Raw genomic sequence first — 27,135 nt, 5'->3', positions numbered from 1 at the left:
ATATATATATATATTCATTTTAATGAGAAAAATAACAATGAAAAAGTTTCAAAACAGCTTAGTAGGACAGTTACAATAATTAATACATTGCATATTGGTGTCTTCATAGTAGTTATTCAGAGGACAAGATGCAGACATGATATCTTGTCTAGGCACTATTAGTACAAACCTTTCTTCTCATTGAACTAATAGAAGGTAGCTGTATATCTATCCTAAATATTTTGTATATACATTATATTTTTTTTCACTACAAAATGGTCCTTCATTTATGTCCCCCTTTTTTGTTTTGTTCTGTCAGAGATGGGTGTTCCATTGTTGTTAGAGAAGCTTTATTTAAAGAAGTCTTTAAAGGACCTTTTCATACTTGATGCCAGTTCAAATATTGTAGGTACTTGAATTCAGCAAAATAACCCAAGGTAGTCCAGTAGTCCATAATAGTAGTGGGTTATCAGGAGAACTGGCATTTGTCAGAAGTTGTTGACTTGAGCCTTTTATAGCTCAGCATACTAATATGGCAATACTTTTTATACCTTGTGGTTTTACTCTCCTGCTGGTTAGTTAAGACCAAGTTAAAGCAAGACTTATATAAGTAAAAATGTAACTTTTGTATCTGACAAGGTCAGTCAAATCCCCTTAGGATTTACCCTGAAACCTCCATTATAAGCATCAATGTAAATGGACTCAATTCACCAATTAAAAGAAATAACTGGCAGAATGGAGTTTTTTGAGGCTGTCATTAACATTTTTCCCGGTAGGGCATCTAGGATCATAGGCGAAGTGAGGCACTACTTTGGAGAGTAGGGAGGAGAGGTTATGTGTATGGATTCTGCAGCCTGACTACCAGCTCCCGCATCTGACTCCGTCACTCTCCAGCTGTGGGCAAGTTAACATCATCCAGGATTATTGTGAGGACAAAACATATTTGTTTGTGCAAAATGCTGAAAGCAGTGCTTTGCAAATTTAAATAACTCAATTACTTTATGATTTATTTTTATTTTATTCTAAAGGAGTATATATACAAACGTAATCATAGAAACAGTCTGCACTATCACCACTGATTTGAAATGCTTCCTGCATATGTGGTAATTTAAACCACAGTAGTGTTATAATCACATCAGTTCACTTTTCCTAAAAGCTTGCTCCGTGGCTAACATTGCCCTAAGTGTGGTTCATGCAGACCTACAACGACCCTGTGAAGTAGGCTCCATAATTTCTCCAGTTTTATGACTGATGTAATGAAAGCTTAGAAAAGCCAAATAGTTCAGCTTAGGTCAGACAAGGGATAAGTGGCAGATTTCTGGCCTCGGTGCCAGTCAAGGATAAGCTCTTAACCTAGAGTCTCTATTTAGGTTATTTATCCTGTTCCTCCATCTGTTGATTTTTGTACAGTGACACGTTTTTAATTTTTGCAGCTGTCTAATATATTTTAATATCTGTTAAGACTGTTTCCTTTTATACTTTTTTTTTTTCCAAAAATGATCTCTGCTTTTATAGATTATTCATTCTTTTAGTTGAAGGTTAAACTCTTGTTCTAACACAACACAAAGAGACTTGCTTCCCTCATTTTTCTTCACCATTGATTGTTAATTTTATTATATATTTTATAATTTTATATATTTATATTATGTTACTCAGAAAATAAGTTTTCTTTCCATTTGCATTATACAATTTTCTTTGCATTGAAAAAATACCTTGTGCTCCAACTAGAGCTTTAACTATGTTTTGATTTGATGTTTGTATAAATGAATGAATTTATAAATGAATTTGAGATGAAGTCTCATGTTTTCATATTCTGTTTTCCCAGCCAATCAGATAGTTTATTCTGTTTATTATAGTTTCCTGTTTATAGCCTTAACATAGGTAAATTCTTCTTAAAGAAGAAGAATTCTTAAAACAGCTAGAAATACTCTTACGTTATAACTGTATTGTAGTTCTAATTTCTAGTTATATTTCTTTCTTTTTTTTGTTTTTTTGATTTTGGTATTTTTGAGACAGGGTCTCACTATGAAGTTCAGGCTGATCTTGAACTCAATATATAACTCAGGCTGGCCTCAAACTCACTATGATCCTCCTGCCTGAGTCTTCTGAGTTCTGGGATTACAAGCCTGTGCTACTACTCCTGGTTCTATATTTCTAATTTTTTATATTGGTGTGTGAAAACTATTGTCTTTACAGCATTTATTTTTTATCAGTGTAATTTACTAAATTCCCTAGTAGTTTTTCATTTGATTGTAATTTTTCTTTGAATTTTCTATTTCTACTGTCATATATTATTCCTTTTAGAGTAATAAAAAAGGATAGTAATTTTATTAGCCTATTTTTTTTTTAAAAGAAAGGCTCTTCATCTATTCTCTCTAGCTTTGATGTTAGATTTTGTTTTAATATATATTTTATGTGATAAATGTATTCCTCTGCATGTGAGATTCTCTGAAATGAGCATTAAATTTCATTGAAGTGCTTATGGTCATACATTTTGAACAAAGTATATAACAATATATTGCTTTTCTAGTGAGAGCCAAATCTACTATTGGAGGTAATTATTTTGTTGTTGAATTAACTTTAGCATTAGGTAATATCAGATGAATATACTTTACCTTTGAAAGGAAATTATTCTTTGAAAAAAATAAAAGAGAGAATACGGTCTACCAATTTAAAATTTACATTGAAAGACAAATGTCACAGAAACTAAGAGGAAACGATATAGTGTACTTTATTCTTTGTCATCCCAGTTCATTAGATGAACCAGAGGGCTGGTTCTTTGGTTGACAGTGAGAGGAGTGAGGGGTAAGTGGAAGCCATAAGAAGATGGTGAAGCTCAGGATAGTTCCAGAATAGAATAAAAAGGAAACAAAGGGGCTTTCAGCTGTTGGTTGGTTCATGGATTGAAACTCCATCCCAGGGATGCCAGTTTCTGTAATTATTATCCTTAGAGAACCCCAGTCCTTTCAATTTACCGGTTTAAGGGGTTAGAAAAAGACACATTCCAAAACCCCATTGCCTGTGAAGGTGTCATGGGATCCTTTCGGTGATGTCTATATTCTATCTAGAAGGTGCTTTTGGAAAGATGCTACTAGTTCTTTATCACAAAGCAAATAAAAACCAATACAAGCTGAGAGAGTCTTACACATACACCCAACAGAGATCTTTTGTTATTTTTGGTCATTGTTTCCAAAATGAAATCAAACTCATCGATCATAAATATGTCCTAAAGTCACCATGACCAAGGCAAATTGCACTCCCCCTCCGTACAGCATGGATCTTTTTATACCCAGTGCAATAACATTATAGAAACTTTTCATGAGCCAGAAGATTTAAGTCAGGATACTAAAAATATAGAAATATTGTTGTATCTCTTTAATGCATTTCTGCAAGTGTCTTATAATATGCAGTAACTGACAAGCAAGTTTAGGCTTCCCATCTCAGTCAGCCAGGGAAGGCACCGGTCGGCAGCTCGCTAGTCTTGTGGGCTCCAGTCCCAGCATGACCAGGGCCTCACCTCTGTGTTGGGTCTCAGTGTCAAGGTACCTAAATGTTATTGTATTAATGCTGGTATTGGTGAAATTGTGAGGCCACTTTATTACAAATTTAAAATTTTATTTTTAAGTGGGATAATCCCATTTGATAACAGTCTTATTTTTTTCCTTAGGTAATTATATGTCTTGGAGTTTCTGATCTTCCATATAGTAGTTCTAAATGTCTGTTTAAAATTCTGTTTGCAGCAAGTCTCCTACTGTTTTGTGGAGTTCCCCCTTTTCCTCTCCCCTCAGATATCTGCAATGAGCCAGCCACTCAAGAGTTTCCATGGAATCAGTTTTACCTTCTCTTGGGAGTCACAGTAGAGCAAAATTATGATTTAACTGGAACAATCTTCATAGCCTGAAAGAGTGCTATTTTCAGACTTATCTGAAAAATTCTAAAAAGACCAAAGTGGATTATTTGCCTAGCATTATGTATTTCCTCATTAGAAAAATGCAGAAATGAATAAAATTTAGAGATAATCTTTGGAACAAAATATAAACAGAACCTTAGCTAAGTTAAGGAATGGAAATATCCCCAACGTTACTATGAAGTTTCTTTGACTCAGCAACCAACCCATTCCCCACCCCCAGGAATTCCATTAGCCTGAATTCTGCAGGATGAATGTTCACCTTCCAGGAAATGAAGGTCCTGGTTTCATAATCAAATCTCAGCTCCTTGAAGCTGTGTACTGGGCTCCCCCCTTACCAAAGAATTGGCTGAAGGCTTTGTCCTGGCTCCTGGTGAGGTTATTTACACACTTAGCCTGTGATGGATGGTCCCTGTGGGCAGATTATTAGATGTGCTGCCATTTACGTCGCCTGTGTGGATGGAGCCCTATTTTGGAAACAGCACACATAAGTAAAAATGAGCCTGAGATTATTAATACTAAATTATTAATACTAAATACCACATTATTATAATTTAAATAATTTTAGGGTCTGATTATTCATTTTGCAATATAATATGAATTCTTTATACAGTGCCAGCTAGTTTTGTAAGCTTTAGTTGGAGCTTCTAATGATTTATGTCTCTTATAAAAAGGCACAATCAGAGCTGAAAATTAGTTTAATGACAAGTCACTCACTATTTTCTGTTCTACTCTACCAAAAATGAATTTCTTAATTAAGGTAAGGACTCTTTAGTATATGTTTGTGTTCTCAATTATTTTCTCTTCAAAAATCTTTTTATCTTTTAGCTTTCTGCTCTTGTTGACGTGCTATAAAGTGAAGGAGGGGAAAGGGAAAAGGAGGATTTGTTTTCCAGAGATGAGCTGTCTATAAATGACTTCCTCTTGTTTGGTACATCCACTTGCAGGATTTTATTTTCAAATGCCTGCTTGCAGGATCCATGTCCTGGAGGAAGGAACCGTGTCATCCCTCACTCATCCTGTGCACAGAGCCCAACCACTCTCCCAGTATTATCTCCTATCACTTCTGGCATTTCTTGTGCTTCTCTTCTTCCTGAAGTTCATAATTCATGTCACTGATTTCCGGTGCATGTGGAGTCAGGTTTTAGAAATATGAGACAATTTTTAAATTACAGATGCAAAGCCTAGCTGTTTGAGCCAACATCTGTAACTAGTTTAGAGGATTAACAAAATAGCTGCTCTGGATGACTGATATTTACCAGGGCCTCTTCCATTTCCCATAGAAATCAAAATGCCTATTACTTATATTCTTCAGCTTTCAATCGAAATCTAGACTTCATCTGTTGCATACTTTCCTTTATTAAGTTTCTTCATGGAGTATCTTGAGTTACAGCCAATTTTCAATTAGCCATGATTAAGGAGGTAAAAAAGAATGTGAGTAATGAAAAATCCACAAGTAACTAAAAGATTGACTTCAGCTAGAAGTTATAGTACTCTCCCCTGAAACTTTTTTGCTGGAATTATAAAGAAGGGAAACATTAGGTAAGATTTTCTTTTGTTTTATCTTGGTACAAACAAGCAAAAGTCAAGCCTATCACTCCTCAACTGAAAATCATTCAAAAGCATTTCTTCCAGTTTAGTGTAAGGTTCAAACTCTAGCATCCATTACCCACTCCCGGTGTGGTTACTGCTCCTTGCTCTGGCCTAGGGGGTCCTCGTTCCTGTGCCCCAGGTCTCCTGATCTTCAAGCTGCTTCTGCGATGGTCACAGCTCTTTCCCTGCAGGGACTTTCTGTGTGCTTCTTCCTGTGTCGGGAATGCCTTCCGTTCCATTTTGCCTGAGTTTTGTCTGCTTTTTTTTGTTCTATTTACATAGTACTTCCTTAGACTTCAACACCATCTTCAGTCCTCTTTTCAGTGACCCAAGGAAGTATGTACCTGTGTCACTCTTGTCTTGTATATTTACTTGTTTAACGTCTCTTTCCCAGGCTTGCTTGTAAACTCCATCAGATCATGGTCAACAGTAGCTCTTTTCATTGCTGTCTTTTCTGTCTTACATGGAATCTGTTCATGACAGATTTCTAAGAAGTAACTGTTGGATGAATAAAATAAGAGGATTTTAAAATCTGGAATTGGGCTAGCCAGATAGCTCAGCAGATTAAAGGGCCTGTTTAGGCAGATGAGGGACTGGGGTTCAATCCCTGGCATGCTGTGCAGGCCCTGCCTCTGGGACACACTCAGGCAGTTGAAACTGGCATGGTGGCGCACACCTGAAATCCCAGGGCTTGGGAGGATGAAAACAGGAGGATTGCTATGAGTTTGATCTGAATAATGAGACCCTGTACTAAATACATTTAAAAAAATTGGAATTAAGTTGCTAGATATGGAAACAGTCTATAATAACTGCAGTGCTAACATCCAGAAAGAAAATCTCTTGTATTCATTGAAATTTTACTGATTTTCTTTTGTTTTGTAATACTAAAATACTAAGAGGTGCTTATTAATCTAAACATTATATTTTGTTACCCAGGGGATAAAGTTGGTTCTTCAATATAACTGTAAGCTGCACTTGTCATTTCAGGCTTGCCCATGGTGACTGCTTAATTTGTTCTCCTAACCACATTATCACAAAAATTATTACATGGAATGCTGAAAAGAGTAAATTCCAGTCTTATACAGAAACTGATTTAACTCTAGCAGATGCTAGTATAATTTTAGTTGTGAGTTTTTAATGAGTGTATTTCCTTCACTTCTATTCAGTAGACACTTCCCAGACATAGTGACGGAACAGTATGTCTGCTACATGTTTACAATAGCCCGCAGAGCTAGTATGTCCCTGTTTTAGAATCTTCATACTGATAACTCTTACTGACCAGCCCTGCAATCTAAGGAAGGTATAAGTATCCCAATGGAGCATAAAGCAAGTTGGATTTTACTTGATAATATCTACAGTTTATTTAATATTTACTAGTCATCAGACATTCCACTGATAGTTTATGTGTACTTACTGTACTTAATACATCTATCTGAAGATAGTACTATTAGTTATAATTTTCTGATGAAAATAAAATGAGGCTTGGCTAGATTAGTAACTTGTCCAAATTCACACAGCTAGCAAATGGCAAGATTGATCTGCACACACAGAACATTCGTGCTTTCAACCAGTAAGTATTGATCTTATTGGAAAATTGGGAGCACAACAAACATACATCATGGAAGTCAAAACTAGATGGTATCAGCACAAAATTCAGTGAACATGAGAAATGTTCAGGTAAGAGCCATGTGCACTAGAGGGGTTCCTTGTTATTCATTAAGGTACTGTCATATAATGGGTCCCTTAGATTGCCACATTATCCAAAACGTACTATACACAGTAATATTTCTATTTATTAGTCTTTGGTATGTTTGATCCTCAAATAATCATAATAGAAATTTATTGGCATTATAACAATAATTTACTAAATGCCTGTTTTGTGTTAGGTGGTGTGTTGGATGCTTTGGTCTTTAATCTCACAGAGCAGACATCATTGCCTCTGTTGTTATGGGTCATAATATTAGGTAATATGTGTTGAGGATTTCTTACCCAAAAGCTTGCTTCAATCACTTTACATTTGTTGTTTCTTTAATTCTCCCAACAACCTTATGATTTCAGTAGCTACAGCTCTGTGACTGAAGTCGACTAAGTCATGAGAGGTCAATAACTTGTCCAAGGTGATACATCTCATGTTGGGTAAAACGAGGATTTAATCCAATAACGTCCATTACTGGAACCAGGCTGCTAAGCTGCTTGTTTCCCAGAGACAGGTATAAAAGGCCATGTAGTATCTCCTAAAGACACAGTAGAGCTAGGAATCATCTGTGAAATCCTGGTTCTCTACATTTTGTACTCTGTTACAGCTCACTACCTCTTTCAACAGAGTGACACTGATGTTGAACTTTGGTGGTTTTTCTGTTTTCTAATAAGTGTAGTTTGTCAAAGTATAATCAGCACCTATATGTTAATGACCAATTTTATTCAATGAGAGAGAGAGAGAGAGAGAGAGAGAGAGAGAGAGAGAGAGAGAGAAAGAGAGAGAGGCAGACAGGCAGACAGGCAGACAATGGTAGTGCCTTTTTTCTTCCTGAACATAGATAACAGGTTTAATAGCATAGACTTGGGGTCCAAGAAGGGTTTGAGCCCCCACTTACCACTTGCTAGCAAATCATTCGTGTCCTAAAGCTTAAGCTCTCTGTGCTTCACAGTATTCTGAGATAAAATAGGAAGAACAGCTGCAGATATCTCATAGGGTCAGGGAGAAGATGAATGAGGTACCCTATATAAAGCACACTGTCCATGGTAAATACTCATTAAGGGTCATAAATAATTTTAATTGTCGCTATTGATAAAGCTGTCCTTTTCAATTTTTAGGACTTTTACCAGAGAACTTCAGCTCAATCAATGGCTTTCATTGCTCTTATAATTTAATGCTATTAGTATTGAAGTGGGGGCTGGTGAGATTGCTCAGTGGTTAAAGCACCTACTTAGAACAAGCTTAGCAAAGCACAGGGACCGCGGTTCAATCCCCCAGCACCACATGCCAGCCAGCCCTGCCTCCTGGTGGGCTGAGCTAGCCACACCCACACCCACACAATAAATAAATAAGTATTGAAGTGGTCCACTGAGTCTGAGCTAATACCCCATTTATTCACTGAATGTGGGGTATTTACTGAATGTGCAGTTTAATGATTAAAGGTCGGAAGAGTTTCTTAGCAAAGGAGTTGTCTTAATATTTGGGGAAAAGGTCAAAGTAGTTGTCAGAAGATAAGCTCCAAGAACAACCAAATATTTAAAATTTTATCTTGATCAAATAGTAGAGCAGCTTATATGTTTTTAACTGCCTATTTTGTGCCAGTACCTTTTTAAATGAATTACCTTATTTAATTTTTACAATGTAAGGAGATATACTACTACTACTACCTCCTTCATTCCCGGCTTTTTTATAAATAAAGAGCAGAGATACTCAGAGAAATTCAAGTCTATATTTTCTTTACATAAAGTTTAAATACCTGGTATCAAAAATTGGCACTGATCAAAGTACCAAGAGCATTTATAAAGGATTGCATCATGCCTTGTGCAGTGTGTGGATTTGCAGTGAGCTACGCTCCTGGCACTGTCAATCACATTTCAGTTCTCTTACAGTTCTGTATCAACCATCAGTGTCTTCTGGGTGTCCTTTCTTGACTAATCTGATACAAAGAGGCAAGTAATACAGTGTCCTGAAAAGATTTTAACTGTATTTGCTGAGTCTATTTCCTATTGATTGAATAAACACCAAGCTTTCTTCTTGTTATAGTGTCAAGTAAGACAGCTGTGTTTTTGCTCTCATGACACTTGTATTTTACTAGTGGGTAACATGGGAAAGGAATAACAAAAACACAAGCAAAAGAAACAAATGCCTGTTTTGCATTGCAAAAAATTGAGAGAGATTAAGAGAGTAAAAGTAAAAGTGAGGGACCACTTTGGAAAGAGATGGTAGGAAAGCTTTTATGAAGAGGGATGGTGTAAGATCAGCTCAGAATAACATGATGTAGCCAGCTCCAGGAAGATCGAGAAACACCATCCTGCTAGGAGGTACAGCCACAGCCAGGAGCTACTTGTGCAGTGTAGAGACTGAAAAATAGCCAAGAGGAGTATCCAGAGGAGGTTAGTCGAGGTGTCTGACACTGTTCTTTTTAGTGTGGACCCTTGAGATTTAGCTGACTGCTTTCCCTCATTTCATGCTCTCTGCAAAGATCCTCCCACTATCAGAATCTTTAAGATTTAGCTTCCTCAGGCATCTGCCTCATGCAGCAACTTGATGGGAGCACAAATGAAAAGAAGATACCCAGAGCCCACTGAAGGGATCCTTTTGTCGTGCACACATAAAAAAAGTACTGGTTAGTGCTGTGCACATTCTGATTTGTCCTCCAACAGTAGGTATCACTGTCTTCATTTATGGTGGGTTTTAAGACCTTGAAGATCTTTCCCAAAGAAAGGGAGCTGTGTCTAGAGGGCCCGAAGGAAACAATGCTGCTTATGTAGAAGTATCATGCCACATTGGAGGCTGTGACGTCTTGAAGTTGATTTAAAGTGGTGCTTTACATTTTATAAAGTTCATGCCATTTAGAAACTAGTATCTAGACAGTATGTATGTTATAAATGTAATTGATAGGCCAGAAAAATTTTATTAAGAAATGGCAACAAAATAGTCTCATCAAAATTGTCTTCATCCTCACAACGAGGAGTCTACAAATGAAAGAAACATATTGATGATTCCAAATATTTACCTGAGAATTATGTCCATCTGAAGCACAAACCTTTCCATTGTGTAGATTTTATCTAGAATAGCAGTAACAAAACAGGTGTGGGATGTATGTTTGGTGCTGGAATAAAAAGACATATTAATGTTTGTGTCCTCGAAGTGTGTAGGGCCCAGTCTCACAGGGGCCCTCTCATTCCCCGACCCCTTCACCCCACACCTTCCAGCCTGATTACACTTCCTGTCATGCCTGGACTTTGAGCACTTCCCACTCAGCCCACAGCTCCCACCTTGCTGAAAACATCTATTATCTCTCATCTGGGTTATTGAGCTCTTTGTGCCTCCCTGTTGCTCTGAGCATCTCTTAGGACAACAGCCAGACGTCCTGTAAACCATGGTATCATTCCACTCCCCAGTTCACTGTCCTCTTATGGTTTCCAGCCTGCTGGGAATCAAGCCTGTAGATCCACCAATGACTTCTAGAACCTCTGTGGCCTGGTCATCTTCTAACCTGTCAGATGCTATTTCCTGTTCCTCCCTCTCTCACTCACTGTGACTCAGGCAGTGAGCTTCTTTGCTGTCCCTGCCACAGGATTTGGTGTTACTTGGTGTTCCCTCCTGCTGGAATTCATTCCTCATCCTCTAACCTCCCCAAATCTTATCCACATAGTTTGCTCTTGAAATTTCTTCAGGTCTCTGCTGAAGCATGATTTTATCAGAGGAACTTCTTAAATGAAAAAGTATCCTCCCTTTCCCCACCAAATGGTGACAATCATTATCCCACTGAGAGTGCTTTCTTTTTTATTCATAGCATTCTTTTCGCAAATAGTTATCTGCTTAATATCTTTTTCTGACTTCTACGCCCCTCCACATGAAAAATACAAATTCTAGTGCCTAAAAACACGTAACAGGGACTCAGTTAATTTAGAAAGTATTCAATCACTATTGAGTCCGTGGATAGATGGATGAGTCTTTTATATGTAGTTAATGTTTAATATCAGTTTAGCTTTGCCTCTTAAAGATTAGAGCAAGCTATTGATGTACTATTAATTAACAAATTTAATTTTTAATTAAACTATGATTAAAATTAGAATTTTTCCTGTCCTTTGTGACAAGTTAGACAGTTTTTTAAATCAGATGTGGGGTATTCACCTTAGCATTTTTAATATAAGAATATATCATAGCAGCCATTTTTAACCTAAGACTGTACAGTGTATACTAGAGGAAGAAAATGAAGCATTTTAGGAATTCCAAAACTTACTTAATCATAAAACCTTGTTTCATGGAATATCTGTCAGATATTATTGGAACACAATTTCTAAGAATATGTGGCATTTCTTAGAACATGCTTTGGGAAACCCTGCCTTGACCTCATTTGTCACTTCCTCAGCCTTTTCTGTTTTCCAGCATCAGAGTGGTGATGTTTTCTTTAATGCACACAAAGCTCTAGGATTTAGCCTCTGTGGCTCAGGGCTTCAGAAGGGCCACCTTTGGCCTTTGAGTGCCAAAATGTATTTGGATCGGGGGGAAGAGGAAGAGTTTGTTTATAGGGATAGGCTATTATTTTTGTCCCTTTATAATTACTATGAGGAAATTTCTTAGAAACAATGAAAAGGGTCCTGGGGCATAAGGCAAGGGGAAGAAGTTATGAGGTATGTTTTCTCCCTCTAGCAGGGCAGAAAAGGAAAGACAACAGGGTCAGATATAAAAGATTGTGGCACTGCTGCTGGGTTTGATCCCCTGCATGCAGTGCCAGTCCCGCACATTGGGAGCGCGCTGAGAGAGCGATTGAGACTGGGCGTGGTGGCACATGCCTCTAATCCCAGCACTTGGGAGGCTGAAAACAGGAGAATCACTACGAGTCTGATCTATGTAGTGAGATTCTGTAGACCCTGTATAAAATACATTAAAAAAAAAAAAAAAAAAGATTGCGGCTCTGATGAGGTGGATGGTGAAGCCACTCTCGCAGACCTGGGGCTAATGTGGGTGAGATAACCAAGCTGACAGGAAAGGATGTCTGATATTGCACAAGAGAGAATTTCAGTCACCTACAGGTATTGTCTTACTGGCATTCATATTCTCACAACCCGTGCTTGCAAAATCCATGTAACATTTAGTCTCCCAAATGTGAAGAAGGCAGATCCTGGATTCTCTTCTATCAGAAGAGATGAGAAACTGGGATTCAACTGGGTCCTTAATGTGTTTTTCCTAGAACGTCAGTTCTTGCGATGGTGAATTGTGAAGATGGGATAATATTTAACTCCTGAGTGCTTTGAGTATCTCTGTAACAATACTATTTGTACTCTTCCCAGAATGAGTAAGTTTTTGATTTTCCTGGGAAGCAAAACCTTGGGACTTGCTGGGCAAGGTCATTAACTTAACATTGCTGCACTGGTCTGTGTCTTTACTCTGAATGATTGACAACACAACCTGTTGCCAGTCTGTTGGAGCCTAAATCTCCGGGAACTTCTTTAAAATATATCCTGTTTTATACTTATTTTCTCTCTTGGCCAGTTATTGATTAATTGACCAAATATTTAATTGTTTTTTTTTTTCTTTTGCAATTTGGGCAGTCTTTGTCCTCCGGAAGAGAGATGCTTGCAAGAAATTGACTCATATGCAGTGAGACTTGCATGGGAAAGCTTAAGCTGTGTCACCTGCTCATGGCACTTATAAATGGCTGTTCCTGCAAGTGCCCGTCTGTCCTCAGAGTGGCTCTCTCTGAATCCCTCCTCTCTCTTCTATCCAGAAATCAGAGGCAAAGGCCTGGTCCAGAGAGAACCTCCAACCCTAGTGCTGTGACCCTAGGACCCTCTGGATTGGCCAACTGATGTTATACAGGTTAAATAGTTTGAATAGTTATCTCTTGAGTAACTTCCACATTATTTAAACCAGTAAACTATTGTTTACTTTTAATCTTACTTTCCATCCCAGTGGCATCTGACCTTTCAATCCCTATGCCTTGTTGAAGCCCTCTTTTCCCATGAATACTGTATATACAGTGTTCTGTTTTTTTCTTACTGTCCTGCTTACCTGCCTCCCTCATATAATTGTCCTCCCCACCCAGCCATTTCGTGCTGCCTTTCTAAATGCCCAGCCCCTGCTCCTCTTTTTTTCCCCCCCTGCTCCTCTTCTCCTCTTCTCCTCTCACCCAGATTCTCATTGTAAGTCATTTTTCTACCCCACACTCATGGCATCAGTCACACCCATAATCAGCAACTCACAAATTTGTGTATCTGATCCAGACTTCTTTATAGCCAATGGTCTGTTTCACATGTCCCCATTTTGACATGTCTGGACAAAACTTATGACTCATCTCTCCTCTGTACTCTGCGGTTGTGCTGCCACGATCTGTTCAGTTTCATAAACCCTGACATCGGGAATCATCCTCATTACCTTATTCGCTCACACCTACCATATCCATTTTATCACTGCCAAGTTAATGTTTCTTCCCAAATATTCTTCAGATCCATCCACTTCTCCATACGCCCATTTCTATCACTCTTGTCAAACTTCTTACCATCTATAACTTAGTTTTCTGCAATAGTCTATCTGATCTCTCTATATCTTTCTCCTCTTTCTAATCTCCTTTCTAAACCAGAGCTAGAAGAGAGCTTTTCATGATGCAGATCTTATGTTGCTGCCTTATCTTCAGGCACTTCAAAGACTCTTTTCTTCTCAGGAGAAAGACCAAATTTCTTAACGTAAGTCTCACAGGCAAGCTGGGTTTGCTTCCTTCCAGGCTGTACTACATGGGCTCATGCTTTTTGTGCTGTGGCCATCCTGGCCCCACTCCTCTTCCTGCGTTCTCATCCTTCAGATTTTAATTCAAGTGTTAAAAACTTCAAGTACACCTTTTTGTATGCCTCATGCAGGTCTGAGCTCTACTTAATGTACCGAACCACTTCTGGCAGCACCCATGACAGTTGTAATTGTACTTATAAGTCGGTGTTTAATGTCCATGTCCCCATTTATCTGTAAGCACCAGGAAGTTCAGGGATGAGGCCTGTTTTGTTTTTTAATCCTTATTTTTCCAGAGTGTGACCTGACATAGATAAGGTGCTCACAAATTCTCTATTAAATGAGCTAATATTTATGAAGGTGCTTTTTAAATCTCTCAAAGAAGCTCTTTGGACTATTTTTACTCAGATACCCAAATATTATTCAGGCCTTTCTAATTATGAGGACTCTTTTCCTTTGTGTATGTGTATTTTTGGTCCTTGAATGTGAGAAATAGATGGCAGGCTTAGTTCCCATTCTGCTTTGTATCATTTGGAATCTCTTCCACATGGAGGACCCATCAACTTCAAAGGAAACTTGGCACATGGAAAAGATACAGAAGGAAAAAGTGATAAAAGTAGACCCTGATTTTCATCATGGTTAATGTCCTGGATCTTGTAGAGGTTTAGGTGAGTAAATGTTGAGAAAAAACAGCTCACTTAGTGAACTCTTCAGAAATAACGAATAAACAGGCAATTGAGCAATTTCTGGGATACAGTGAAAAGGGGAAGAAATTCCTCAGCAATACTTTTGAAAATGGAGGTAGTACAGAATGCTAGTGAGCATGAACAATGGCCTTCCTGTGTGAGCAAGGCTAATGTTCTGGAAGACTCGCAAGGTGAGCTTGCGGGCGCCTTTGCGGGGTGGAACAAAAGAAGATGCGGTTGTACCACGAACAGGGCTTGGAGATTGAGCAGCCCAGGAACAAGTGAAAGGGGCTCCTTTGGTTATTTGGTGAGGTTATTTTATGAAACAAAACTTTGGAGTTCTGTTTATTTATTTATTTGATTTTAAAAGAATACAAAATAGTAATAAAAACAGCATTAGAAATGATACAAAATTTCATTAAACGAAGTAATAGGAATTCAACAATAGTTGCTATATTGCATGAAATTATCTTCAAATTAGCTGTTTGGGTGGCCACATGTAAGTGTGAAAAATTGGTTTAAAGAAAAAAAAAGAAAACAACAAGAAAGTTATAAGAAATTCAAAAGAAAAAATAAGAATAAAAAAAATTTAAGCATTTACTGCTCCTTTCAAAAAACCAGCAGAAATTAACAGTACTGTTATCCAAATTCCTGCATATATACGTAAATATATATTTTCCCTTCTTTTGTCCTTTTTTCATTGTATATTTATTTATTTGGGTTTCTGTTTAACTTATAAAATTTTGTCTAGGTAGATATAATTTAAACTTATGCCAGTGTTATTAGATAGGAAGTTGGATTTTGCAGAGAACCCAGAAAGTTATCTTTTTGGCATTTGTATCGTAAGATGAAAAGGAGATTGGATATGAGTATTAAATTGGGTCCTTCTGATCAGTTTTTATTGTACACCATTAATATATTCTCAGCCAATCACATCAGTTCCTTATTGAAACCAGTTAAACTTCTTCCATTATGGTGATTTCCTATGTATTCTATTGTAGAATTATTTCTTTTGTTGAGTTACTGGGTTATTTCATAATCAGGTTTTAGTGATCTACCTCAATTTTCCAACATGCTGTGTTCATTACACATTAAAGGGGATCTCAGGAAACTTCTTGTCTTAAGCAATGATGTGATTCTATTTTGAATTTTTAATAAAATTAAGATTGCTGGAAAATAGGCAATGTAAGGAAATTGAGGGCCAATGAGATAGCTCAGTGGACTAATGCACCTGTTTAGGCAAGCTTAGGCAAGCACAGAGACAGCAGTTCAATCCCAGGCACCATATGCTGTGCCAGCCCCGCCCTCAGGGTGGGCTGAGCTGTCCAGAGTCCGGGCATAGTGGTAGATGCCTGTTATCCCAGCGCTGGGGAGGCTGAAAGCGGAAGGATCACCATGAGTCTGAGGTGCTTAATGAGACCCTGTGACAACCAAATACATTAAAAAACAAAACAAAACAAAAAAGGAAATTGAAAGGGCTAATGAATATAACTTTATATCTTGCTATCAATTTTAAATCTTAGTAAACATTTTGATGTCTATTAGTCTTTTTCTATCATTACATTAACATGTACACTGAAATAATACTGTGTCCCTTAATACTTGATAGGTATCTAAGCCTTATACATATATAGACTTACATAACACTCACAACTTTGTTGTAGGTGTTATTATTATCCCATGTTACATATGATAAAATTGAGGTAATGAGAGGTTAAATAACCTCCAATGGCACAGAGGTAGCAAGTCTTGGAACTAAAAGCCAATCCCAGTCTGACTGATATCAATACGCTCTATCGATATACCCTGGCAAAGATGTTTTTCTCACACTAGGGATTAATGTTTCTTCTCGCCTTTGTTTAACTTCAGAAGATCATATCATCACCCATTAACCAGTTCCCTGTTGGTTGTTTCCAACTGCTTACTATTAGGAAGCATGCTTCAGCCAACATCCTTGTATGTACTGTGGGTTAAGGGCTGGAGCTCTGAAATCAAATCACCTGAGAGCACAGCAGCATGAGCTGGTGTGTGAGCTCTTGCAGGGAAGGTTGGTTGATTACCAGCATGGGCATCGTAGCTGAGTAGGAACCTGGTCTGTGTTTCCTCATCTGTCTCACACAGAAAATACTACCTCCCTCAGAGATTATTATGTGGATTAAAAGAAATAACATGTGCAGTTCTATTAGCACAATGCCTGGTGCAGAGTAAATGTCAGCCATTGTTATTATTCTTGAGTTCCTAGAAATGAAGTCAAATTATACTTTTGACCCTTGCCTCTGGATACTTTTGAAACTGATTTCCTAGAAAGCTAAAGCCATGGAAGAACATCCAAATATATATGTCTGTCACCGAATGAATTTATTTATTCCAGTACAAATTTTATAGTCTTGAAAAATGTGAATTATATTTCATCAAATATTTGATTATTTTGCATCTTAGCTAGGTCTTAAAAACCCTTTATGCATGATTCACCTTATTTTCTTGTTTCACTGCTCCTATATCCCAGTTACAGATTAGTTTGTCAGATATAAAAATCTGTCTTTTGCAATTTTATCCTGTTGCTGATAAGACTCCTGGAGATGGAGGCCTTATTGGATCAGGTTGTCTGGCACAGTGCCTGGTCCATCACAGGCATTTAAGAAATACAGGTTGGCTAATTTGTAAGTGTCTTAGATGATAAAGACCATTGAATACTTTCCTGAGTTAAACTTTTGTCCCTCAAAACTGTGGGTGTGACCCCTTTCTTCTCTCTGTTCAAGCCTGTATCCTTACGGACAGGCCAGTTCTCTAAACAAGGGGCTGAGGTTGGAGTGATAAAGGCCTTAGGCTAGGTTTTCTTTGTATTTCAAGCTTTTCCATTCTGAGGAGTCACTTTTCTCCTCTTGGAATGGAATGGGTGAGGAAACAGTGAGACTGCCTCTCCCTCCCCACCCTTCCAGGGTCTTCTACCTTCTCTTTCTTTGGTATGAGCATTATATTGCTGAGTAACCATGGATGGAGCCTTATTGGAAGCCCTCAGGCCAACAGGGCATGTTCTTAAGGGACCCTGAGCTCCCTTTCTTCTCTTTTTGTTTCCTAGCTCATGCATTTTGTAATTAAGATTAAATGTTTGTTCCTTATTTTACTTCTTATTTCAAATTATGTCCCTTCAAGTCATTTCTATAGCCTGTCAGAGATTCCACAATGATAAATGTTATCCTCAGTCATTAAGATAGGACATATCACTAATAAAATATCTACAAAATAGACATGTCTTCAGTGTGTGACCGTAGCTCTCTTCCATGAAGATCCTTGAAATTAAAACTCAAAGATTGTATTTACAAACGAGTTTATAAAGTCTAAGTAGCTGTGGAGCACCAAATTATAGTCATCCCTTAATCCCTGTTCTCTTGGCAGCCTTAGCCAAAGAGGTTCTCTCATCCAGGTGACAGCAGCTGCCCCAGCCCCCATAACAATGTGTTGTTCCTTCTGGTACTTTGAAGTGGAAATAGTCTCTTGTGTTTCTTATTGTGTTAGTCAGTTTTCTATCACTATAATGAAATGCCAGATGCAATTGAATTATAAAGAGATAAGATTTATTTTGTTTCATGTTCCAGAGAGTCTAGTTCAAGGTCAAGTAGCCCCAATAGTATTGGGCTTCTGGTGAGGGCAAAACATGCTGAAGCTCAAGGCCTTACCACACTGGCACTGGTCCACATGTACTTTTTTCTCCACATAATCTGCCTTGCTTGTGTATTAATTTTATGACCCAGTGTCCTGGCCAGACACTAGGGCCTGAATTCACCCCTAGTGTAAAGGTTTTGCCAGCCCTAACAATGCCTACTTTCTTGTGGCATAAAAGAAACTTACTGGAACACATCACCTCATAGCTAGGGTAAATTTTTGCCATCCAAAGAAGAATTTGAGCTATTCCACTTTCTCCATGGCTGGTCTTGCAATTGCTTTCACAGTTTCTTTGCTTGGGTGATATTTATAGTAGTAAATTCAAAATATGGTTATTCTCAGCCAAACAAATGAGAACATGCCCTTTCAACTCTTGAAGTCTCTGACTCATATAATTATGGGCTTGTTTGCTTTTGTTTACTTCAGTGCCCAAAACAGAATTTGATATTCAAGCTGGAAAAAGCTTTAAGTGGCTATTGTAGTGACTGTTGACAGATTTATTTTGGTAAACTTGAATCTGAATGCAAAAATGACATACTTGTCTTTCTCTTTAAAGGGTTGCTACAACCAATCATTTATGTTGGAGTTATTTTTCTCTTTCTTCTCTTCCTCTCACTTTCCTTTGCTTTGTTTTTATTAATTTCCTCCCAGCATTCTTGCCTCTTTTTTTCTGACCATTTTTGCTGAATGTTTATCTTTCTCTGTCTCATTCCATTGTTGTACCTTGGTATCTCTTTCCCTCAGTGAAAAAGTACACTAAGGGACTGGCCAAATAGCTCAGCAGATTAAAGCACCTGCAAGTAGGTGCAGAGGCCAGGGGCCCAGGGTTCCATCCCTGGGCCTACCATGCTGGCCCCTGCCCCAGGGCCTGCTGAGACAGCAATTGAGAGTGGGCGTGGTAGCCTGCGCCTGTAATACTAGTTCTTAGGGAGCTGTAAACAGGAGAATCACTATGAGTCCAGTTTAGTAGTGAGACCCTGAACACCCTGTAGACTCCTCCCTAAAAATATATATATTAAAAAAAAAAAAAAAAGAAAAGAGAGAAAAGAAAAGAAAATAAAGAAGAAACACACTAGGAACACTTTGTAATTTCCTGTTTTGAGCTGATAGCTATTAGGAAAAACAATCCATTTATGAGAAATATGCTTCCTTTGATGTAAAAGGAAAAACCAGAGCTTCTTGACATCTTTATGCAGCATCTTAATTGCTGACAGTGTTCAGCACTGAACACACGTCCATGGAGGTCAGTGAAAGGATGGGGGCATTGGTGCTCACAGCATGGTAGCTGCATTCATTTCTTTCCAAATTCGAAATGAAAATACTATAACATAGTGGTACTCAGGGCCATCCTAATTATTTTTATGTCAATCCCTTGATTTTTTTATTTACTCTGTGTGTGTGTGTGTGTGTGTGTGTGTGTGTGTGTGTGTGTGTGTGCTATAGAGGTAGAACCAATGGCCTTGTGTGTGCTAAGCAAGCACTCTACTCCTGAGCTCCTATGCTTACTTTAACTATTACTATCTATGTCATCATTTTCAGCTAGCTCAATGGATTACATCCACTGGAGTACTGGAGTAAATGATGTTTAATAAGTACCACTTCCATAACATATTAACTAATATTAAGTGGATTTAGAAATAATGATGCAACTTCTAGAGGTGAATCTAAGGATACTAGAAAAGTTAGGAACGTTGTTGCTTCATATTGTCTTAACTCTAAAAGTTCCTTTCTCCCTTTGCTTGCCCCCTGGCCCCCTCTTTCTTTCCTCCTTGGTCTCTCTAGCACCTTTATCTTCTCATTTTCTACCTCTCTATTACAGCCATCCCACAGCCTCCAATCATGACCTTCCTCTTCTGCCTGGTCTAGACTGATTGGTTGGTCACTTGAATTACCCTCTTGTCCCAAATCTTCTACATGTTTTCATATATGTGTCTGATGAATTTGGGTCCAGAAATTCAGAGCCCTGGATCAATTCCCATTTAGTGTCTCTTTTTCTGCACGGGTATGCAGTGTGCTCCTAGAAAAGATAACACGACAGTGCTGACAGTGACACTGCAAGATTTTAGTCATCTTTTTTTAGATTTCCACCCTTTTCTTTTATTTCATTAATTAATTTAGTTTGTTTGCTCTAGTACTTGATGATTGACCCAGTACTGAGCTACTACATATCTAGCCCCACTTCCCTTTATTTTTTTATTTTGAGACAGACTTTCTCTATGTCACTAAGATACCCAAGCTGAAAATGAACTTATGATCCTGCCTCAGCTTCCTAGAAAACAAAGATTGCAAGTGTACAACACATCTGACTTACCTTTCACTTTTAGAAAACTAATTCCAGTTGTGTTGACCTTCTCATCTGATTGTGGCCTCTCTGCCAATTCTAGAGTCATTTCCTACATCCTTTCTTTGAATGGTAAGTTCTATTAACTTTATTCCCTAGACATTTCTCCAGTACACTAATTTTTAAAAAATCTTATATATTGTGGCTTCACACATTAGATATTTCTCAGTAGCTTGTAAGACCAAGTTTCTCTGACTCAGGGAACTTGCAAGAACCATTGAAATGCAAGAGGATTTAGCAAGATGGAAATAAGAGGAGAGCTCAGATCTCTTTCTTTCTTTCTTTCTTTCTTTCTTTCTTTCTTTCTTTCTTTCTTTCTTTCTTTTTTGTATTTTAGGGAAGGGTCTACAGGGTGTTCAGGGTCTCACTCCTAGATTGGACTCACAGTGATCCACCTGTTTACAGTACAGCCTCCCAAGAGCTGGGATTGCAGGCAGGTGCCACCACACCCAGTCTAAAAGTTCAGAACGATTTTTTTTTTTTTTTTTTTTTGGACTGGCTGAGGATGCCTTAAGGGCAGGTCTAATAAGGTATGAGGATCTGGGGATTGAACCACTCTATCCTGAGCCTGATAGCCTTTGCTTAAGCAGGCACTTAAATAACTGAGCTATTGGGCAGGGCCCCCTCAGATTTTTTGATATACTTTTATTGATACCAGCACCCTAGTGCTGATATCAATAAGAGGTTCATAATAAAATGATAATTGCAGCACAATTTGTATCCCCCATGAAGTTTTTAATTGTTAAAATTAAAAATTCAAGTTCAACATGGCTAGACTGAATTTATCACCAGCATACTTACTTTCTAAAATTTGATCTTCCTCCTCTATTTTTTTGACGTTTTAGAATTGTTAAAAACATTATTTATCTATTTCACTGTTATACTGTGTTTTGGAATTTCTCACCAGGTATTTTAGTATAATATACACAATTTTTTAGTACCATGGTTAAATATAGAATTTTAAAATATACATGTTTTAGCGATGTGAATCTGAAATTTAGTTTTGGTACTTCCTGGGGACTGGGACCAGTGAAATTCAAGGTCTTACGAAACTGGGTCTACTCCAGTGTCATCCCACCTCCTCCTCCAGCCTCAACATCTTTGTCCTCAAGTCTCATTTTCTGCACTGACTCTTTCCTACTTGATTCTTATTTATCCTTCTCTGTAGAAAGCAAACATGTTACTTGACTTGACTAATTCTATTCCACTTCCAGGATCTCTGAGATATTTTCTCAAGATGAGTCTATTACAACATGCTGAGCCTTGTTGACTGCATCTGTGTTGGCCTACAACCCTTGCTATATGATTACATTGGAATTATTATTGGGGGTTTGCCTTTCTCCTAGATTGGAAGATTCTTGAGGGCATGGTTGTGGCATTGAAATCCTTTTTTAGTCTTGAAATATGGTAGTTTCTGAAGGAATGGGCTCAATTCATGGCTCCTTTTGACAGAGGAAGCCTGTTTTACTAGTATGCAAAATGGTAGCATTCTTTTTATAATTTGTGGAATATCTCGAAGTTGTCTTCCATGTCTAAAGATAACTAATAAAATGAAATTATTTAATTAGTATACTCCCATTGAGTATAAAAAATAGAAGGTATTTTAAGCCCTGGAAGGATGGTAGTAAGCTTGGTGTGAAATAATTTAACTGATTTCTTCCTATTGGAGACTAGCTGTGTTCATTTGCTTTAAAGAAGATCAAGTTTTTTCTTCCTTTTTAAAAATGTATTTGATTGTTACGGGGGCTCACTATGCAGCTCAGACTCAGTGATCCTCTTGTTTTCAGCCTCCCCAGTGCTGGGATTACAGGTGTGCGCCACTATACCTGGACTCTGAATGGCTCAGCCCTCCCTGGGGGTGGGGTTGGTGCAGCATGTGGTGCCGGGGATCCAACTGGGGTCCCTGCGCTTGCCTAAGCAGGTGCTTTAGTCTACTGAGATAGCTCACTGGCCTGAAAATCAGGTTTTGATTTTGTGTATTGGATGTGTGCATGAAGGGGTTTTTTAAACTTCCATACAAATAAGAATCACCTTTGAATATGTTGAAGTGTAGATTCCTAGTTTCCATATTCTAATTCATTCTGAGTGGTAGCTGGCTCAGGAATTTATGTTTTTAGAAAGCATCTGATGATTATAATGTAGCAGATAGAAACTATACTCCAGGATGTTTTATTTTTTTCTTTTTGAAGGAGAGAATAAGAAGGGGTAATTTTGGTCAGTGGAGAAATCTGCTTCAGTCTGGACCTGAAAGAGGTGCTCTTAGGGAGAATTGGCCCTAGGAGGTGCTGGACAAGGGTGGCTAGGCCTCGGGAGTGTGGTGAGAGGTTGGGAGGCCAGCAAGGAGAACGTTGGCTTATTTCATGATTGTCCCTAGGACTGGCTTTCCGCCTTCAACTAGAAAACAGCAATGTAAAAGTAAAGTTTAATTATTGGAGCATTTTCATCTCCCTTTTTGAACTGACAATCAGTCATACCATAAGTAATTTTTAACATTTCAGGATCTGTAAGATATTGAATGTCTTTGATACAGGGCAATTCTTGACATTTAGCTTTCTAACTTATTTACACTTTGGGTTTCTCATATAAGAGAAACCACGCAGTATTTTAGCTTGTGTGTCTGATGACATTTAGGAGACATTGTATGTTTCCATATAAAATAGCATTTCTGGTCCTAGGATAGCAAAGTGATCTAGCTTCCAGAGTACAGTAAATTGTGCTACATGGAAAAAAACAAACTTTTTTTTTTTTTTTTGGAAAACAGTATAACTTTGCAAGAACTGTGAGAGGAGGATGCATTTATCCTTAAATCCTTCTTATAAATAATTTCATCAATTCTTTGGTCCAAGTTGTTAATGGTTCAAAGTATAAAAACTTTAAATATTTTTGTATGAAGATGCTGCATGTTTTGTGCATAGCAAATAATAACCAGAAGTAGATGGGTGAATCAAAGGCATTAGAAAAACCCCTCACTTTTCATTTTAGTTTATTGTTTCAGCTTTCTCCCTCAACCAGCGCTATTCATGGTTGTTAACAAGGACCTAATTGGTTGGCTGGGGTCTCTGCTTTTCACCATTTGCTGTCCAGTCCCTGCTGTAAATCCTAATGAGCTGCAAAACAGGCAGACAAATGAGGCAGTAGGCGGAAAGCAGAGAAGAGCAGTGTGCATGGAGAGTCTATTGTTCATCCAATCAACTAAATATGCTTTAATTGCAGCAGCAATGCCATAAATAGGCCTGGCACAAGCCTGTTAGGCTGCCTCATTTCATTCCTGTCTGTTTCAGTCACTTTATGCCTGCCATCTTACGAGTCCAAGAAATTTTTATTTTATTCACTGATGGAAGAGACTTCCCTCTGGTCGCCTGCACTTTTGGAAGATAAATTATCATGAATAGCTCAATAGGAGTTGCATTTTGGTGGTGGGGACAGTGCTGTTCTCACTGAAATCTTGTTTTTAGCTTTATTAGTCTAAGATCTTGCATTTCCACTGACTAGTGTTAAACTAAGCGCTTGTGCTGGTGTCTGCTCTCTTGCAGGTCATTCGTAAGGGGTGGCTGACCATCAGCAACATTGGCATCATGAAAGGAGGTTCGAAGGGGTACTGGTTCGTCCTCACTGCAGAAAGCTTGTCCTGGTATAAAGATGATGAGGTAAGCCCCTGAGACTGGCAGAGATTTCTTACTCAAGTGTTTCTACTTTGAAATGAATTGAAATTACTGTGATACATGATTTCTGGATACTACTGGTTCTGCTTCAGGGAAACTTAGTTTGGAATGTTTATTGAGAGAAGCACTTTTTTCCCTCAATAATTTTTAATTTTACACTATTCCCTTTGGATTTCTCTTCCTCTTTATTTCATTGGTGTAGTTATGTTTTGCTTACCTGAAGAAGTGATGCAAAGTGTCATAAGTTAGAAATTTACTTCCTTTTGATGTTGCTGAAGTGAAAGCGATTTTCATTGTATAATGCATTGAAGCATCCTAAGGCAATAGAATGTTTTAGTGAAATTAATAATGTCAAGGCAGCTAGCAAAGCATTTTGGAATTGTTGCTATCACATGTGTCTCAAAGGAAAGTCTTTTGAGAATGTTCACATACCTGGTCTTCAGGTGGATCCTAGACCATTGTTTATACAAATTTTATTCCTTGAGAATTTGATATCTTGGTGAAAGCATGGATTGTGATAGTTATAGTTATGGTGTTCTGTCTCATGTTAGATGGTGGTAATTTGGTCCTACAACTTATTGCATATTAAAATGTGATAGCTATGAAAATGCAGAAAGTTAATATTAGTTTTACAGAGCCTTTAATGTAATATAAAGTGATATGGCTAAATTTGGAAGGGCATAGATGAGAATTAAACTATACTTTGGAAGTTTTAACACCTGTGGCCCTACCTAATGTTTTTAGTATTTATAATACAACATCGCTGTCACAGAGCATTGCTTGCAAATTTTTGTGTCATTGACCTCATTGAAAAGTGGGATTGGCTGTTATTTAAGTATGAGGATTAACACCAGTTCCTTTCTTGTCCTGGATGCATAGACATCCCTGTTGTTCTGTAGGAAGCTCTGATTTTAAAGATCATTACAGTTTGAGGAACTCTGAGATATCTATCTATCTAACCTTCCACACACACACACACACACACACACACACACACACACGCACACGCACACATAAGTTAATGGACACATTCTCTTCTTTGCTGTTCAGTTGCTCTAAGAGATATATTCTTCTCCCAGGATTTCAGTGATTATATATACATTTAAATACATTATCAATCCTGAGAACCTTCTCAGTTATATGCAAGCAAACAAGGTTTTATTGAGAAATCATAATGATAATAGCCAAAGTTTTATGTTTCTTAATTAACTCCTTTAATCCATATCACAATGCTAGTTGTGATATGGGTTAAAGGAGTTAATTTATTATTTTTCAGAGTAAAAAAAAATACAGACAAAAACCAAAAACAAGCCAAAAACAAAACGCTCAACCTTTTAAAAAAGTAATTTGGATAGGACTCAGCTTTTTCTGTTAAAGAATATTTAGTATTGGTGAGGATAACTAATTTTCCAAGGTCACGTAGGCAGTGGTGGCAAAGCAGAAAATTGAACCCAGGCTTTCAAGCTGCAGGGCCTGTGTTCTCAATCACAAATGTGGGCAACAATCCCAGTGATGCCTGGGGTTGTACAAGTCACCCTCATCCCACAGAGGGTTTATGAGGATGACTTCCAGGTGTCTCAGCACTGACCTGTTCCTGGATGTTACTAGCAGGGGGTTTGGAGACTGTACTATAGCTTTCAGTCTCTCTTGCCTGGTCGTGTGGTCAGCTAGTGAAAAAGTGAAACAAGGTCTTCAGAAGCCCAGAATTGCTTGGTATCCCTTATAGGGAAGGAATAACCCTTGAAAGGGTGGTGAGCTTACGTTACTAGTCATCTCCTCCTCTCTGCAAAAGCTCAGAATAATTTTTTCCTGCAACTAAAGTTCCCCTGTGATTCCAACAAATGGAAAACACTGTGCAGTTTTAATATTACCTGAATACCAGTGAGCATTTTATTACAGCTATGTTCATGGATGATGGTTAGGGGCAGAGGAGAATGAGAACTACCCTAGAAATCAAATGATTTATATAAAGAAATGCTGGGAAAGAGTAGTTTATTTTAGATCATGTCAAGAAATTGGAAATGACAGCCAAGACTGCTTCTATATGGAATGAACAACCAAGCAAGCTAATAATAGTATATCAGCTATTAAATGCTCTGAAGAAAACAAGGTAGGATGAGTGAGGGAGTGATGGAGAGGAGTCCTTTAGACTGGATTAGTAGACATGAGTAACATTTGAGCAAAAACTAGGATGGTGAACTGTGAGGAAGATTTTGCTGAAAAACATTCTAGTAGAGGGATCAATAAGTATAAATACCCTAGAAACAAGAACTTACAAGATGATTGCAACCTAAGTAGATAAAGAAGTAGTAAATAAAGGCGAGGATACCAGATATGTGTATGGGAGGAGAGTGAGGTTTTCACTTGATGTTTTTAATTTTATTCCAAGTATAACTGAAAAACCATGGAAGTGTTCTAAGAGGTGATTGGCTTGTGCCTTAGAAAGTTCACTCAGGCTGCCCAGTTGTACATGATGTGTTGGGTGAGATATGTATATGGGAAGAGTGGGGTTGGCCAGAATAGAAGAAGGCAGACCACCAGTGAATGGAGGCCACAGTCCAGACAAGAGGGTGGCAGCTTGTGCTGCAAAGAAAACTGTGAGGGGCATTCAAGTTGAGGGTGACAGGTCTATGTGCTGCATATAGTTGCGCTGCAGCCGCTAGATATGGCCACTCATTGGTAGCTCCACTGACAAAAAAAGATAGGGAGTTTCAAAATGCAAATGTCTCACTCAAGAATGACTATGATCCTGAAGTTTTCTGTGGAAGTTGAGTGGAGCCCATTTCTGCCAGAGCTGGCATTATTCATTCCCACCTTGCCATTGGCTATGACTAGTGTTGTTCTCTACGCTGCTTTATTTACTGCTCTCGGCAGAGATT

General features: G+C 38.1%; 1 protein-coding gene across 5 annotated transcripts in view; it reads left to right on the top strand.

Moving 5' to 3' along the window:
• Dnm3 (dynamin 3) overlaps positions 1-27,135 on the top strand; it is a 626,878-nt gene that overhangs the window by 264,105 nt on the left and 335,638 nt on the right. For all 5 annotated transcript variants that reach the window (XM_023710359.1, XM_023710362.1, XM_004626802.2 and 2 more), the window contains one exon: positions 24,128-24,241. In XM_023710359.1, coding sequence (XP_023566127.1) covers positions 24,128-24,241 — 114 coding nt within the window. The remainder of the gene's footprint in view (positions 1-24,127; positions 24,242-27,135) is intronic.

This window comes from Octodon degus, unplaced genomic scaffold, assembly GCF_000260255.1.
Source record: "Octodon degus isolate 3935 unplaced genomic scaffold, OctDeg1.0 scaffold00017, whole genome shotgun sequence".
Classification (NCBI taxonomy): domain Eukaryota; kingdom Metazoa; phylum Chordata; class Mammalia; order Rodentia; family Octodontidae; genus Octodon; species Octodon degus.
Note: the sequence above shows the minus strand (reverse complement) of the source record. Positions and strands in the feature narration are given on the sequence as shown.